This window comes from Suncus etruscus, chromosome 9 (genome assembly GCF_024139225.1).
Source record: "Suncus etruscus isolate mSunEtr1 chromosome 9, mSunEtr1.pri.cur, whole genome shotgun sequence".
Classification (NCBI taxonomy): Eukaryota; Metazoa; Chordata; class Mammalia; order Eulipotyphla; family Soricidae; genus Suncus; species Suncus etruscus.
The window spans coordinates 18,799,448-18,814,152 of record NC_064856.1 but is presented as its reverse complement, the minus strand read 5'-3'; the positions used below and the strand labels follow the sequence as shown (position 1 = coordinate 18,814,152).

General features: G+C 35.8%; 1 protein-coding gene across 3 annotated transcripts in view; it reads right to left on the bottom strand.

The window, feature by feature from the left end:
* The window catches only part of RALGAPB (Ral GTPase activating protein non-catalytic subunit beta), a 116,628-nt gene that overhangs the window by 55,951 nt on the left and 45,972 nt on the right, over positions 1-14,705 (bottom strand). The window contains exons 10-17 of one of the 3 annotated variants that reach the window (XM_049779123.1): positions 14,413-14,448; positions 13,050-13,251; positions 10,489-10,656; positions 9,857-9,971; positions 9,346-9,493; positions 6,083-6,147; positions 3,673-3,802; positions 1,385-1,506 (exon numbers count right to left, since the gene is read on the bottom strand). In XM_049779123.1, coding sequence (XP_049635080.1) covers positions 1,385-1,506; positions 3,673-3,802; positions 6,083-6,147; positions 9,346-9,493; positions 9,857-9,971; positions 10,489-10,656; positions 13,050-13,251; positions 14,413-14,448 — 986 coding nt within the window. Of the gene's footprint in view, positions 1-1,384; positions 1,519-3,672; positions 3,803-6,082; positions 6,148-9,345; positions 9,494-9,856; positions 9,972-10,488; positions 10,657-13,049; positions 13,252-14,412; positions 14,449-14,705 lie in introns of all 3 variants that reach the window. The other 2 variants (XM_049779124.1, XM_049779125.1) reach the window with 2 other exon arrangements.

The window sequence follows — 14,705 nt, the reverse complement described above, 5'->3', positions numbered from 1 at the left end:
GGAAACTTCAGGGGTAGGGTCTCCTTGTATTTAGACCAAGGCTTTTCCTTTCCATGGCCTATGCAAACAATATTTGCCACTTTAACACTGTTTTTACTGTGCTCTTTTGACTCTAACCCCCCCCCCAATAACCCTTAAACTTTTGATGTTAAACTAATATGCATGTACATGAAAATATAAAAAAATACTATGCCTTCAATGTTTAAGGAGTCACATAAATCTTTAGATTTATGTTTAGATTGCTTTGTGTACTGCTAAGAAATGTTATAATGTACTACAATCGGGGGACTTATGGACAAAGTAATTGTACATGGGTTCTGCCTTATTTTTCTTAATGTTCTTTGACTATAAGTTCAATATTTAGGCATCAGCAAGGGGATTTCATTTGAGAACTCTGTTTATGGGCGATTGTCCTTCCACTGTAACTTTACCTTCTCCTCTTTGCATCATTGTTCTTATAATTAAAAATTAAAAAAAAAACTACTGTAACCTTGTTACCTCAACTACATAACAGATATTTTAATGTAAATGAAGAAATAAAATCATCAATAAAATAAAAAATAAAATTAATATTACAAAAAAAAAATAAAAAGAAATAAGTTAAGTACACTGACTATTTACTATTCATGGAAAATGAGTCACAGATAGCTCAAATTGCATATTTCAGAATAATTATTATTTTTTTTGCTTTTTGGGCTACAACCTCTGACACTCAGGGGTTACTCCTGGCTATGTACCCAGAAATTGCTCCTGGCTTGGGGGACCATATAGGATGCCGGGACTGAATCAAGGTCTGTCCTGAATTGGCATGTGCAAGGCAAATGCCTTACCGCTGTGCTATCATTTCAGCCCAAGAATAATTATTCTTTATAAAAGTGCCTTTTTGTATCACTACCCAATCTATATTTATTAAAATTAAATAGTATAATATCATGCTGAAGTTATGTGTGTTTTTGAATTTTTTTGCTTTGTTTGTTTTGGGGCCATACCCAGTGGCACTCAGGCGGTACTCCTAGCAGACACGGGAGACCATATAGGATGCTGGAGTCCAAACCCAGGACAGCAGTGTGCAAGGTAATTGCTGTACTATTGCTCTAGTGCCTTAACAGGTATTCTACTACTATTAATACTCTGTACTACTATATGGATAGAAAATATTGAATGGTTTCCTGTTACCTAACAGCAAAAATATTATCCATATTCTTTTCAATTTATTAAAGAGTATAGGGTTCAAATTGTAAGGTCTCATTAGATACTCATTTATGTATGCTTCGAATATAAGCTAGGACTGATTTTAACACTGCAGCAGTAACATCACGTGTAGAAAGCAAAGGGGGAAAACAGTAATGGTTCAAGCTAAAATAAAAAGGAGTGCCGGCCTCACCTTTGCCAGGCCAGAGAGTAGTTCTAGAGCTGCCAGCGATATGCTCATGTCTTGCCGCCACTGGGAGTTGAGTCTTTGGGTAACAAGATGAATGCTTCGAATCAGCAATCCAGCAGCTGAATCTGTATTAAGAGCTAGGATATAACCCCAATGCCACACCCCACAGGGAGGGAAAACAACTAAGCATTAGTAACAAGAAGCACAGCATTCCACTAGGCACAGACCACAGCAGCCACAGTGAGTACAATGGGTACCCACACAGTGATATGCTCCCCACCCCACTGGCCTGAGCATCAAGTTCCATTGAACTGTGCACAGGGCACACACACTGCACTAGAGTATTTCTAGAGCCCAGCTCTATACAGACATTCACTGAGATCTGGAGTTTCAGTGTCATTAATAAAACATAAATCTTAGAATTTTGGAATTAACTCAGTTATGTTTTTTAATTGAAAAGGCTATTATTTAGATTTTATCAAATCAAAGATTCAATTTTTGAATCTCCTCAGATTCTAAAATAAACCTAAAGTATTTGTTGAAATTATTTTTAGTGTTTAAATACTCAAAAGTCACATGCAATGCCTTTTCAAATATATTTAAACATTTTCCATGATTAGTTTAATATTTCGAAAAAATCAAAATACCAAGCCACTGTTTTCATGTGGACTGCAAATTTGCATTTAAAATTACTACTCAGTTAATAAGCTAGGACAAAATAGATTTATTTTATAGAGGAAGCTTTAGGGACATTATACCTGTCGATCCTATCAGAAAGAGGGCAGTGACAACAGAAAAAGGAATGATCATTAAAGAGAGACATTCAAGCGACACTAATACAACTCTGGATTTAATTAAAAATATTTTACAACATTACAAGCAAAACTCACTAACACCAGTTCAAAGTGTCAAAACAAGCAACAATCACTTCAAACACTTATATTAGAACACATGCAAAAAAGCAAAATTTTAATTGAAACATTAAATATAAAAAATAGACATAAATTCAACCTGTAGTATATTTAAAACCACAAATCCAATGAGCAAGATAACAATTTAACTAATTCATTTATTAATGCAATATTGAATGTTGAATATCCACCTAGTGATCTTAGGTAATGACATGCTCAATGTTATTAAGCAAACTTAAACCACAGAAACATGCCTGGAATACTCCAAATAACTGAAAAATATAACTTACATCACAAATCTAGACTTCATTCCAATTTTAGATTAATACACAGAATTAGTACTTAACAATCTTAAGAAATTCACAAACTCACAGAACCCATAAAGGCATCTTAAGGAAATCCTAGTGCTTTAGGATATCCATAGGATATCTGATGCAAATGTTTTATTTGGCAAAGTAGTAAATGAAAGTTTCCTTTTTTGTCTTGGTTTGGTTTGGAGTCACACCAGACAGTGCTCAGGGGATACTCTGCGTTCCTGGCAGGCTCAGGGGACCATATGGGATGCCGGATTCAAGGCAGGGTCTGTTCAGTGTTGGCTGTGTGCACAGCAAATGCCTTACTGCTGTGCTATCACTCTAGCCCCTGAAAATTTCGTTAATCTTAAAGCTGGTGACTGAAGAATCTAACCATATATAGTCAAATATAGACTTTTTTTTTTTCATTTTATATATATAGTGGTGGTCAGGGGCTACACCGAATGTTCAGGGGTAACTCAGACAGTGCTTAGGAGACCATTCAGAAATGTGGGTTGAACCTGAACTTCTAGTACACACAGAAGTACACAGGATGTACATCATTCTGTTGAATATTTTTCTGGCTCAAGATATACAAGTTAAAAACATAAAAATAAATTGAACACTAGATTCCCATTTAATGCATTGTGCTTCCCTTATATCAAACTATAGTAGTGGGTTCCAAATTCACCCATTATAATGTTTATAAAATCTAGTAAACTACCTAAATTCTAAATACTAAAAGCTATATATCTTAATTCTAAAAATTATTTTTAGGAGCCAGAGTGATAGTGGGCATTTGCCTTACATGTGGCTGATCCAGGACAGAACTCGGTTAGATCCCCAGCATTCCATATTGTCCCCCGAACCAGGAACGATTTCTGAGCAAAGAGCCAGGAGTAACCCCTGAGTGTCACTGGGTGTGGCCCAAAAAAACCCAAAATAAATAAATAAAAATTATCTATCTATTATTCAACATATTGAAAAATGAGCATTACATTTTGTTTAAAATTTTTTGTGCTCACTTGTTTTGTACTTTAAAAATATCTTTATTATACATTCAATCTGAAAATCAAACAAAGCTTACCATAATCCCTTAGGAGAGCCTGAGCAGGTCTTTCACTATCAGGAGTTGTAGGCTCTGTGCTTCCACCACTTGTAGAACTAATCCCACTATTCGTACGACTATGACTCTTCGGATTATTTTCACCACCACCCTAGTCAGATGAAAATAATCAAACATTTGAGGGCTACATCTATAAATGCTATAAAATGCTAATAGACATGCCAAATTGATTAAACAGCATAAATTGATTTACAGATTTACATGATTAAAATTGCTGGGGGCCAGAGAGATAGCACAATGATAGGGCATTTGCCTTACACATGGCCAACCCTGACGGACCTGGGTTTGATTACTGGCATCCCATATATTCCCCTAAGTCTGCTAGGAGTGATTTATGGCGCAGAGCCAGGAGTAACCCCTGGGCACTGTCAGGCATAGGGCCCCCCAAAAAGATTAAAATTGCTTTATTGTTTTTGTATAAACACAACCTACTGGAAGGTATTAAGAGTTTATTGATTTGGTAACCAAATTGATCTTCTTTGCTCTTGTCTGCAAAGGGCAACCCATAGCTTTTTATGACTCTGTGTTCTTAGGGAAATATCCTAAACTTCCCAAGAAAACTTTTGAACAGTAGATTTTTTTGTTTGTTTGTTTGTTTTTGGCCACACCCGGTGGTGCTCAGGGGTTACTCCTGGCTGTCTGCTCAGAAATAGCTCCTGGCAGGCATGGGGGACCATATGGAACACCGGGATTCGAACCAAACACCTTAGGTCCTGGATTGGCTGCTTGCAAGGCAAATACCGCTGTGCTATTTCTCCGGCCCCGAACAGTAGAATCTTAAAAAAAAAAACAACACACACATTGGGGCCAGAGTGGTGGCGCAAGCCATAGGCGTCTGCCTTGCACACGCTAGCCTAGAATGGACCATGGTTAGATTCCCCCAGCATCCCATATGATCCCCCAAGACAGGAACGATTTCTGAATGCATTGCCAGGGGTAACCCTGAGCATCACAGGATGTGGCCCAAAACCAAAAAAAAAAAAAAAAAAAAAGAGCACACAAATAATAGTTTCTTTCAAAGATAGCTGTAGTTATAGCAAAATAACAAACAAGTTATTTTAGTTAATATAAGGCTTAGCTACTATGTTAAGAGCTAACAAAGATACCAGTTGAACATTCTCAATTTTTTTCTAATATAGAAACAATTTATTATATCAAAAGTAATTATTTTCAACAGAGATATGAATATAATTTCTTCATAACCATAATCTGGTCACTCAATATGCATTCAGTCCACCTATAAATCCCTTCCTTGGCCTCTCCACTTCATCCAGTTTCTACTTAAAAGACAGGTAGAGAGTGGGGCCGGAGCAATAGCACAGTGGTAGGGCATTTGCCTTAAAAGTGGCCAACCCAGGGTATGCCTGGGTTCAATTCCTGGCATCCCACATGGTCCCCCAAGCCTGCCAGGAGCAATTTCTGAGCTTAGAGCTAGGAGAAATCCCTGAGTGCTGCCCAGTGTGGCCCAAAAACAAACAAACAAGACAGGCAGAAAACTAGCTGTTTCTGAGAAGCTGCTTTTGGTGGGTTTTTTTTTGTTTGTTTGTTTCCTTCAAGAACTGGTGGTTATGGGGCCAGAGTAATAGCACAGTGGTAGGACGTTTGCCTTGCATGAGGCTGACCCAGGACAGACCTGGGTTCTATCCCCAACGTCCCATATGGTCACCCAAGCCAGGAGCGATTTCTGAAAGCACAGCCAGCAGTAATCCCTGAGCAACACCGGGTGTGGTCCAAAAACCCCCCAAAATAAAAAAACAATGGTTAGGAGAAACAGCGATGTTTCAAACTTTTGATGAGAGAAAAGGATCTTATTTGACTCACTGTTCCTTTTTCTTTTCTTTTCTTTTCTTTTTTTTTGGGGGGGGGGGCTGGGGCCACACCCGGTGGTGCTCAGGGCTTTTGCCTGGTTCTGTGCTCAGAAATCGCTCCTGGCAGGCTCGGAGTACCATATGGGATGCCTCGATTCGAATCACCCTTGGTTCTGGGTTAGCTGTTTGCAAGGCAAACACCCTACTGCTTTCCTATCTCTCCAGCCCCTCACTGTTTCTTTTTCAGACAAACAAAAAAGGGATTTCCCCCACCTCCAAATCTACCTTCTTTATGTGAATAGAAAGCTTACCCAATTAAAAATTCATCAATGGGAAAGGGTCCTTCTGAATTAATAAACTGAATTTACACACAATAAACTGAATTTACATATGAGCAATCTTATTTACACATTTACACATAAACAACCTTATACATAATTTACATAAACAACATGAATTTACACATAACCGTAATAATCTTAAATACTGATGAATATTTTAGAATGTAAATTACAATCAGAAATTGATATTCTAGAACAGATTAAATGTATCATGTTTCTTACCATCTCCATTTGGCAACCAATGGCTTCTAAAAGTGCTGAATCTTGAACAATATTTAACATTGCCCCTAAAATAGCAAAAAGAGGCATTTATATAAACTACATGGCAAAAATACTAAAAGGTTGAAACATTTCAACTAAATTGGTTTTAAATTAGATGACTATTGCAAAATTTTGTTTTACTTTATTTTGGTTTTTGGGGGTCTACACCTAGGGGTGTTAAGGGATCACTCCTGACAGGGCTCAGGGGACCATTTGTGGCTCCACAGATTGAACCTGTAGGGATGGTCATGTAGCAAGACAAGTGCCTTACCTGCTATACTATCTCTCAATATTTCAGGCCCCAATACTCCTGAAATTTACCTATATTACTAATAAATTTGTTGATTCATCAGAAAAGATACTGTTATAAAATGCTAATTTTAGAGCCAAAGAGAAAGAAGTTAAGGCATTTGCTTTTGAATCCAATGAATCCTGGTTTGAATCTTTGGTACTATATGTGATATTCTGATTACCATCAGGGGTCAATCCTGGGCACAATTAAGAATAGCTCCTGCGGATTGCAAGTGTAAGCCCCCAAATAAATAAATAAATATGCTAATTTCAATTTGCTTCAAAGGTTTTTTGTTTTTGTTTGTTTTGGGGGGCCACCCTTGGTTGTGCTCAGGGGTTACTCCTGAGCACTGAGAGCTTTGCACTCATAAATCGCACCTGGCAGGCTCGGGTTGGAATTTATCTGTTTATATGGGATGCAGAAAGAAAAGAGGTGGCTAGAGGACAGTTAAAAACAAAAACAAAAAAGATGTGTGGTCAATGAATTAAGAGAACAGGCAGGGCTGCAGAGTCGGAGTAAAGAAGTGGCTAGAGGAAAATTAAAAACAAAAACAAAAAAGTTGTGTGGTCAATGAATTAAGAGTTAGAACAGGCAGGGCTGCAGAGTCGGAGTAAAGAAGTGGCTAGAGGAAAATTAAAAACAAAAACAAAAAAGTTGTGTGGTCAATGAATTAAGAGTTAGAACAGGCAGGGCTGTAGAGTCGGAATCGAATTCGAGGAGTTAAGAGTCGGAGAAAATTTTGGGTACCTGAAGTTGGGAGTCAGAAGTACAGAAAAACTGGGCCCGGAGAGATAGCACAGCGGTGTTTGCTATGCAAGCAGCCAATCCAGGACCTAAGGTGGTTGGTTCGAATCCTGGTGTCCCATATGGTTCCCCCGTGCCTGCCAGGAGCTATTTCTGAGCTGACAGTCAGGAGTAACCCCTGAGCACCGCCAGGTGTGGCCCAAAAACCAAAAAAAAAAAAAAAAAAAAAAAAAAAGAAAGAAAGAAGTACAAAAAAACTGGAACCAGAGTCTACCAGCTCCATAACCCTGTTATCTACAACTCCGCAGCCCCCTGAGAACAGGTGCTGATTAACTTCGTGAAAGTCCAAATAGTATATATTAATTTAAACCATCAAACCATATACAATGTGTTAAAAACAAAAAAGTCATACAATAGCTAACAAGTAGATTTCAATTGACTGGATTTCAATTAACTATCACAAAACAACAAGCTAACTGGCTTATAGACTACAGTCTATAAGTTAGAGAATTTCTGAAATAATCAAGAGTAAATGAATTGAAAAGGCAGATGGCAATAAGAAATGGCACATCTGAACCAAGATAAGTTTTGACTTTCACCAACATGAATTCAGAAAGGGATCTAGTGAAGGAGGTGGCTTGAATGGAGAAAACTTAAAAAGGTACTAAAGAAGACAAGGAACAGAATCAGAGTTGGTTGAAAAATGACTAATTTTGTACTTTCAGAGGTAAATACTGGTATCAGAATGATGAAGGATAATATTAAATATAAGACAGTCTCTTCATAGTGTTCCTGATAGCTGTGAGATGGCTAAGACCTAAGCCATAACCAGCATTATTGACAATTTCCTGAGTAGTGAACACTAAAGTCCTATTTCCTTATTCTAGATTAGAGAATTTCTTGATCAAATTATATTCAGTCTACGGGGCTGAATATTTTTTTCCCATTTTTGTCCTTTCTTTTTTTCTACATGTTTGGAATCCTGTCAGCAATGTAAACAATAATAAAGAGGGTATGTTATAACTTCTGTTCCTTCAACTTATTTTCAAAGTCTCTTCATAATATTTCAACCTTTTCACTGTCTATCATGTTATACTTACTGACCACCTAATTCTAAAAACTACAGCCATCACTAATTGTTTGGCCATGTTACTTCCTCTCCTGGAATAAAATCTTAACTTCAATTCTATCTAACTTAAATTCAGCTCTAAAAGATCCCATTTAACTTACACTTTGCCCTATAAAGTTTTCCATTCTCATTGTTCCTCTTGTCTCAACAGAAGACATACAGCATGACATATAATCGACATTGCCATCTGCTATTCTTTACCTTGTGAGGCAATTCAAATAATTTTAATGAGCTACTTACTATCTCCCCAGAATACCTGTCCATAGAAGCATAACCTTGACTTTGATCAAAAACCCTAGTATAATAATAAAAAAAAATGATTTAAAATACATCAGCAGCCAACATAATGACATTTCAGACACAGAATTAGTTTAAAAAGAAGACCAACAGGAATCAAGAGGGAAGAAGTACAACAAAAGCTACTCCTCAATTTTATCTGAGCAGAGTTCTGATTTGGTTCTAGAATTATACCCAACTTCATTCTTTTCACATGTCTCTAAGAAGAAAGGGCAAAAGAAGGAGGGGCCAGAGTGATAATACAGGGGATAGGGCCTTTGGCTTATGCATGATCCCCTGAGCTACACAGGAGTAACTGCTGAATGCAGAGCCAGGAATAAGCCCAGAGCACCTCTTAAGTGTTCACTCCCTCCCCAAAAAAAGGAGGGAAGAAAGAGAAGGAAGGGACAAATAACAAGGGGAAGCAGCAGAAAAGGGGAAAGAGAGGATGAGGATAAACAAAGATCACACATAAAACTAAGCAAAACAGCCTACTAGGAAAAATTTAGAATCTTACTTTTAAATATTATTTTTAGATATAAAAGCAATTGTGTCTCAGAATAAGAAGGCCTGCCATTACTGAACCCTACCCCAAGTATGTTGGAGGTTAATGATATCTGGTATTTTACTGAAAAAATAGTATGTGGGGGCTAAAGAGCTAATTAGGCTGAAGCACAAGCTCTGCATGCAGGGTTCGATCACCAACACCAGATGAACCTCTTCCATCCCCAACAGGCATGGCCCCAGCATCAAAACAACAAACCACAACATGTGAACACAAACCTAGTATCATTTGAGTGTTATGAGGGTCTGTTTCTGTTTGCAAGGCACCTATTAGTATATTCACAAGTCTCAACTTCAAGGACAAAAACGTTATTGGTTTATCATGTGAAGAGCTGTCATCATTACTAAACTTTCCTTCCAAGACCACCTATGGAAAGAAAAAATAAATAATATTTTTAACATAAACTCTTGTCCTCTAAATTATGCTTAGAAATGCTAAACTGGACAAAAAAAAAAGATCATTTAACAAAAAGGCCTATTAATAGCCACTGAGCTAAGTCTGTCACTAACTCACATAACATATGCTGTTGGATATTATAGCTTATCATCACCAGAAATGATAGAAAGCAGGCTGGCAGACTGACAGAAGAAATATCACAACTAATCAACTTTATAAAGTAAATTTGAAATTATCTTTAAAAGCTCCTGTTCTACTTCTTAAAATATAATTAGGCTTTAAGTTGCACACAAAGCAAAATGTAAAATATAAAAACTCTTCATTAAATATTACCTCAGATTTAACTGTGCCAAAGTGATGAGGGAGGGGCAACAAAGAAAGTAGGATATTAATGGAAGATCTTCTCAATTCTGTTGGATTTACATAGCTTTTGAATTTTGAGAGTTCTCTGCCAAAAAGAAAACAATCTATTAGTATTTTTAATTAAAATCTTTTTAGCTATTGCCAAATATATATTATGCCAATTTTTCATATGTCAAGTATAGGGTTAATTTCATAAGGAATACTTTTTGAGCAGTAGCTTTCCACTGAGTTCGTATTTTCAATATGAGTATATATGTGCATATGCATATGTGTGAAAATCTGCACAATAATCTGTTAGGAATAAAACTGGAATCTAAATGATTCTAAATATAAGCCCTACTCTACAAAGATACAATAGGCTGAAGTTGCTTCTAGTCCTCTAGGCCAGATGAAAAAAAGATATAACTTCATGAGCAAATCACAACAGAAGAGTATGTAGGAATAAATAGATCTATATGTTCTTTACTCATTTAATGTGACCCAAGTCCCCATGGTCCATGAATACAACTGAATAGGATAAACTGGAAAACTTGGAAGGAAGCACCAAAATAGACTAGGCCAAACCAGACAACTGAGATACTAATAGAGAAATGATTGCTTACCTGTCAGGCAAAATGGTTTCAAGAGCTGAAATAAAGTAAGGAACCACAACATCGATCCCTTTCAAGTCACAGCAGAACAAAGGAGGAGAGTTTAGAATAACGCTGGCCAAGACAGGATGGCATATATAATCATTTATCTGCAAACCTTGAATTAAAAGCATGTAAAATCTAGGAAAGCAAAAAAAAAAAAAAAAATTTAAACAAGCTGCTGATTAATATTTTCATAGTATTATTTTCTAGTCATTTGAAAGTCTACTTGCACTTTTTATTCTGACCTTTAAAATATATTACTGGAATTGGAACAATGGAGAATCACGAACATGAAATGTCTGCAAAATTTTGTAGCATTTTGTAATTCCTGGTAAGCAGGGGAGATTTTTTTGTGCCTTTTCTTTCCTTCCACATTATTCTTAGGGGACAATAAAACCCCCTTTTCAGTCCCTCATTTATTATAATATAAAGGTCACTCTGAAGAAGACTCTTTTTAGAAATGCATATAAATATATATTAACCCTTTGCTTAACTCTCAACAACTAAGCATCCTAACTTCCAAAGTGTATTGGTATACTATCAACTAAGGCACTTTTCACTAAAAACTTTTCAGAAACAACTTCCTCACACTATTTACCAATTTTAATCTACCTTCTCTTCCTAACTCAACCAAAATTATGTCAGTAAATAACAGCCTCTCAATTGCTAAATCTAGAAGATATCCCTATATATTAATTTACTGTCCCTTCAAATCCTCCCTAGTCTACTCTGACCTCTATTGATATTTCCTTTAACAAGCACTCTTACCCTATACTTAACCCTAATACCTCATAATACCTAATACCTAATAATCCTCAGTCTATAAGCAAAAACTAGTGAACCTCAGTTCTCTATGCTCTCTTCCATTAGTTCTAGTTTAAGTCACCAAATATAATCAACTCTAGCCCATACTCCTCAACTGAGTTCCAGATCCATTAGTCAAAAGATTTTCTGATATAAGTAGAATAAGACTACTACATGTGCACAGTGTCTGACACAAAATAGGAAATTAACAAATAATAAATATCTAATATGCTCAAATTCAATAGGTTCATAAATAAGCTCATTTGATCATCACCATCTATTATAAATCAGTACTTTGATCCTTTTAAGGATCTACCCAACTCATTGAGAAATGTGCTCTCCCATCACAAAGTAGTGCTTTAACATTCCATATGGCCCACTGCAATAGACATAATGAAACAGAATAGGGGTAGTAGAGACCCAGTTAATTAGATTTACTTTGCTGGGAATCTAAAATTAAAATTCAGAGATGCTAAGTGGCCCTGCTGATGATCACTAAGACCAAGACCACAGAAACCGAAAACTTAAAAGCATATTGCAAAGTGAGAAAATGATCTATAAAGAAGAATGAAACAGTTTCTGGGAAACGATGAAAAGTGGAAAAGATGGAGGTTTTTTTGTAATACTTGCCCCAGTTCCTCCCCTTTTCTAAGGTCTGCTACCCAGGACCTGACCTAAAAAAGTATTAAGTAGCACTAGTTTCTCATAGTCCATTTCCCTAGTATTTAAATCACGAGAGGGAGTCCTGTTACTTATAACCAAAAGTCTACGGTTAAGATATCCCCACTTAGTTCCTTACATATAATATTGTTTTGTGCACATGGATGCCTCTGATAGTCAATTTCATCCTTTTGCAGGTAGACACCTTAATGCTTTTGTTGATACTAACATATTTTCATCAGCTGTATGATCAGTTGATAAGGGTAAAGCACAGTAAAGAAAAACAGAGTGAATCTAAAGGAAAAGGTAATAAGATCTAAAGTATTAGAACAAGGCCAAAATAGAAGGACTCTGTCCTTTTTCTGATGAAAAATTACTAAGTAGCAGAAGGCAAGAACAAAGAACAGGCTGACAAAATAAAGACATAGAGGGAAAATACTCTAAAATGGTTCATAATTTCTGGATTGAGAATCCTAGTAGATGGCAGAGTCATTCACAAAGATGGTTGAAGTAAGATGTTTGGCTAAAATAATCTTACTCAACTTGCTTAAAAACAACCTAAACACTATCCTACCCATCCTTTATAAACCAAACACAATCATCCAACTCTCTGTAACTTTTTTCTGAATACCCCAGAATAAGGTATAAAATGCAGCTTCTCCATCTGATTCCCACAAAAATTTATGTCTCCTGTTTTCTATAACTATCAGGTTTGTTACTTACATATACATGAATAGTTTTGCTCACTCAAAAAAAGTTTCCTAAAGACAATATTTACATATTTCATTTTAGTATGTTTATAGTGGCTTGCTCAAATTCAAAAGGAAAAATAAAATTAGTGTAAACCTTGCAAATGTTACCATAAACTAAAAGTAAAAAAGATAGTGAAAATGAAATCTTTATAAATATGATGAAACAAATAAAAATGGAAAATTTTCAATAACTTACAGATATATGCAGGTATTTCAGATCAACATTTACTTAACAATTCAGACTACTAAGCAATGCTATAATAGTTTCACTATCAAAACTATACAAAATAGAAGAATAAACAAAAATTCTAAGACCTGGATAAATAAGCTGGCAGAATCTCTTCTCCAGTCTTCTTGCTACAAAAAATCCTACACAGTGTCCCACAAGCCTCAGCTCTTCCTGCTTCATAGTTATCAGGAAATTCACTTGCATCAAACATAGGATTGGAAACCATGGTGTCTGTGGACATTTGTGACCCTTTCCGTCGAAACTCCATGCTAGCTTGTGTTGTGATGGCTGGGAAGAGAAAAGGAACGTTGTATTATATTTGTTCACATGCAAATAGGCTCATGGGACCCTGGACACAAAGATCAAATGTTGGTATCATTAGAACTACTTGAATCCAGTAATACTTTTGTTTAGCAACTATGTCTTAATTTTCTTAAAGGGCTCTCTGAAAATGCATAATAATTTACTGTGATATTATCAGTTCAACAGATTCTAAAGAAGCATTTTCAACTGAATTTTTGATCAGCAGAGTACACTTGTATATATCTGTATCTTAATACAGATATATATATATATAAATAATTTGGCTTTCTATTGATTTTTCCTCCCTCTATAGAATGATGCTTATACATGAAGAAAAATAGCTGATGCAATTTAAACATTATCCAGAACAGACATCATAATTAAATAGGCAATCCCATGTCAGTTTATATACTTCAGGGAAGGACAGGTAACAATGGTAAATGGGTAGGGAGGAAGAAAAAGTATTCCCACCACCCACCAAACTCTCCAACACACACCAAAGAATTGCTCAACCAAGCAAAATGAGAATGAATTTTAATAACCACAGAGAGCCGCTAACTTTAGATTGATAAATTAGGAAATTGGATTAAGAAAGATTATCATGGTCATTCACTGCCACTAAAACAGAAGCCCTTCGAAAGTTGCTTTCAATTTCAACAAAAGATTTCCTAGTGTATAGAAAAATCACTCTGAAATCTTTTATCACACTACATATATGTTTAAATTATTTTGTAATAATAGATTCAGTAGGATGAAAAGTCAAGCATAAATCTTTATGCAACTTCCCATGAGCCATTTTTGTCCTGAATAAGCTACCCAGCAATAATACATTTGAAAACACTACATGCAAAATGCATACAAATCAAACACTAAATCTGTATAAAAGCTTAAAAAAAAAAGCCAAAACAGTTAGTGCAAAGTCCTGAAATTCATGACATGACCAGACTAGTGTACAGAAATAATGGGACTGATTCAGGCAGATTAATTTGCTTTTGCCAACAATCTTCCCCATTCAAAACACAGAAAAGTATTTTTTTCCAAGTGCAAAAACTACAAGAGACAATGACAATCAAAAATTTTAATGAAATTATGAAAAAAAATAAAAACATGACTGCAATTAAGGAGAAGCTTCTGGTTCCTACTTACAAGATTTATAAGAAAGAAGAATTTGGATAAAAGATGCTGCAAGATAATAGAAATAAATGGAAACAAATCAAAGGACAGCAGTAATTATAAAATACTTTAAAAATGGTGAAATTTTACAGTAAGTTAAGAAAGCCTTATAGCTTTTTAAAAGTTAGGTTAAAAATAAAAGCTTTATGATATCCCAAGCTATTTCAAAAACATAGGAAATTGTGCATTCAGATCCAAAATTATGAGTTTTGTATCATGCAAAACAATGAACGAGGATAAATACATTTACTGCAAATTGAGGTTTT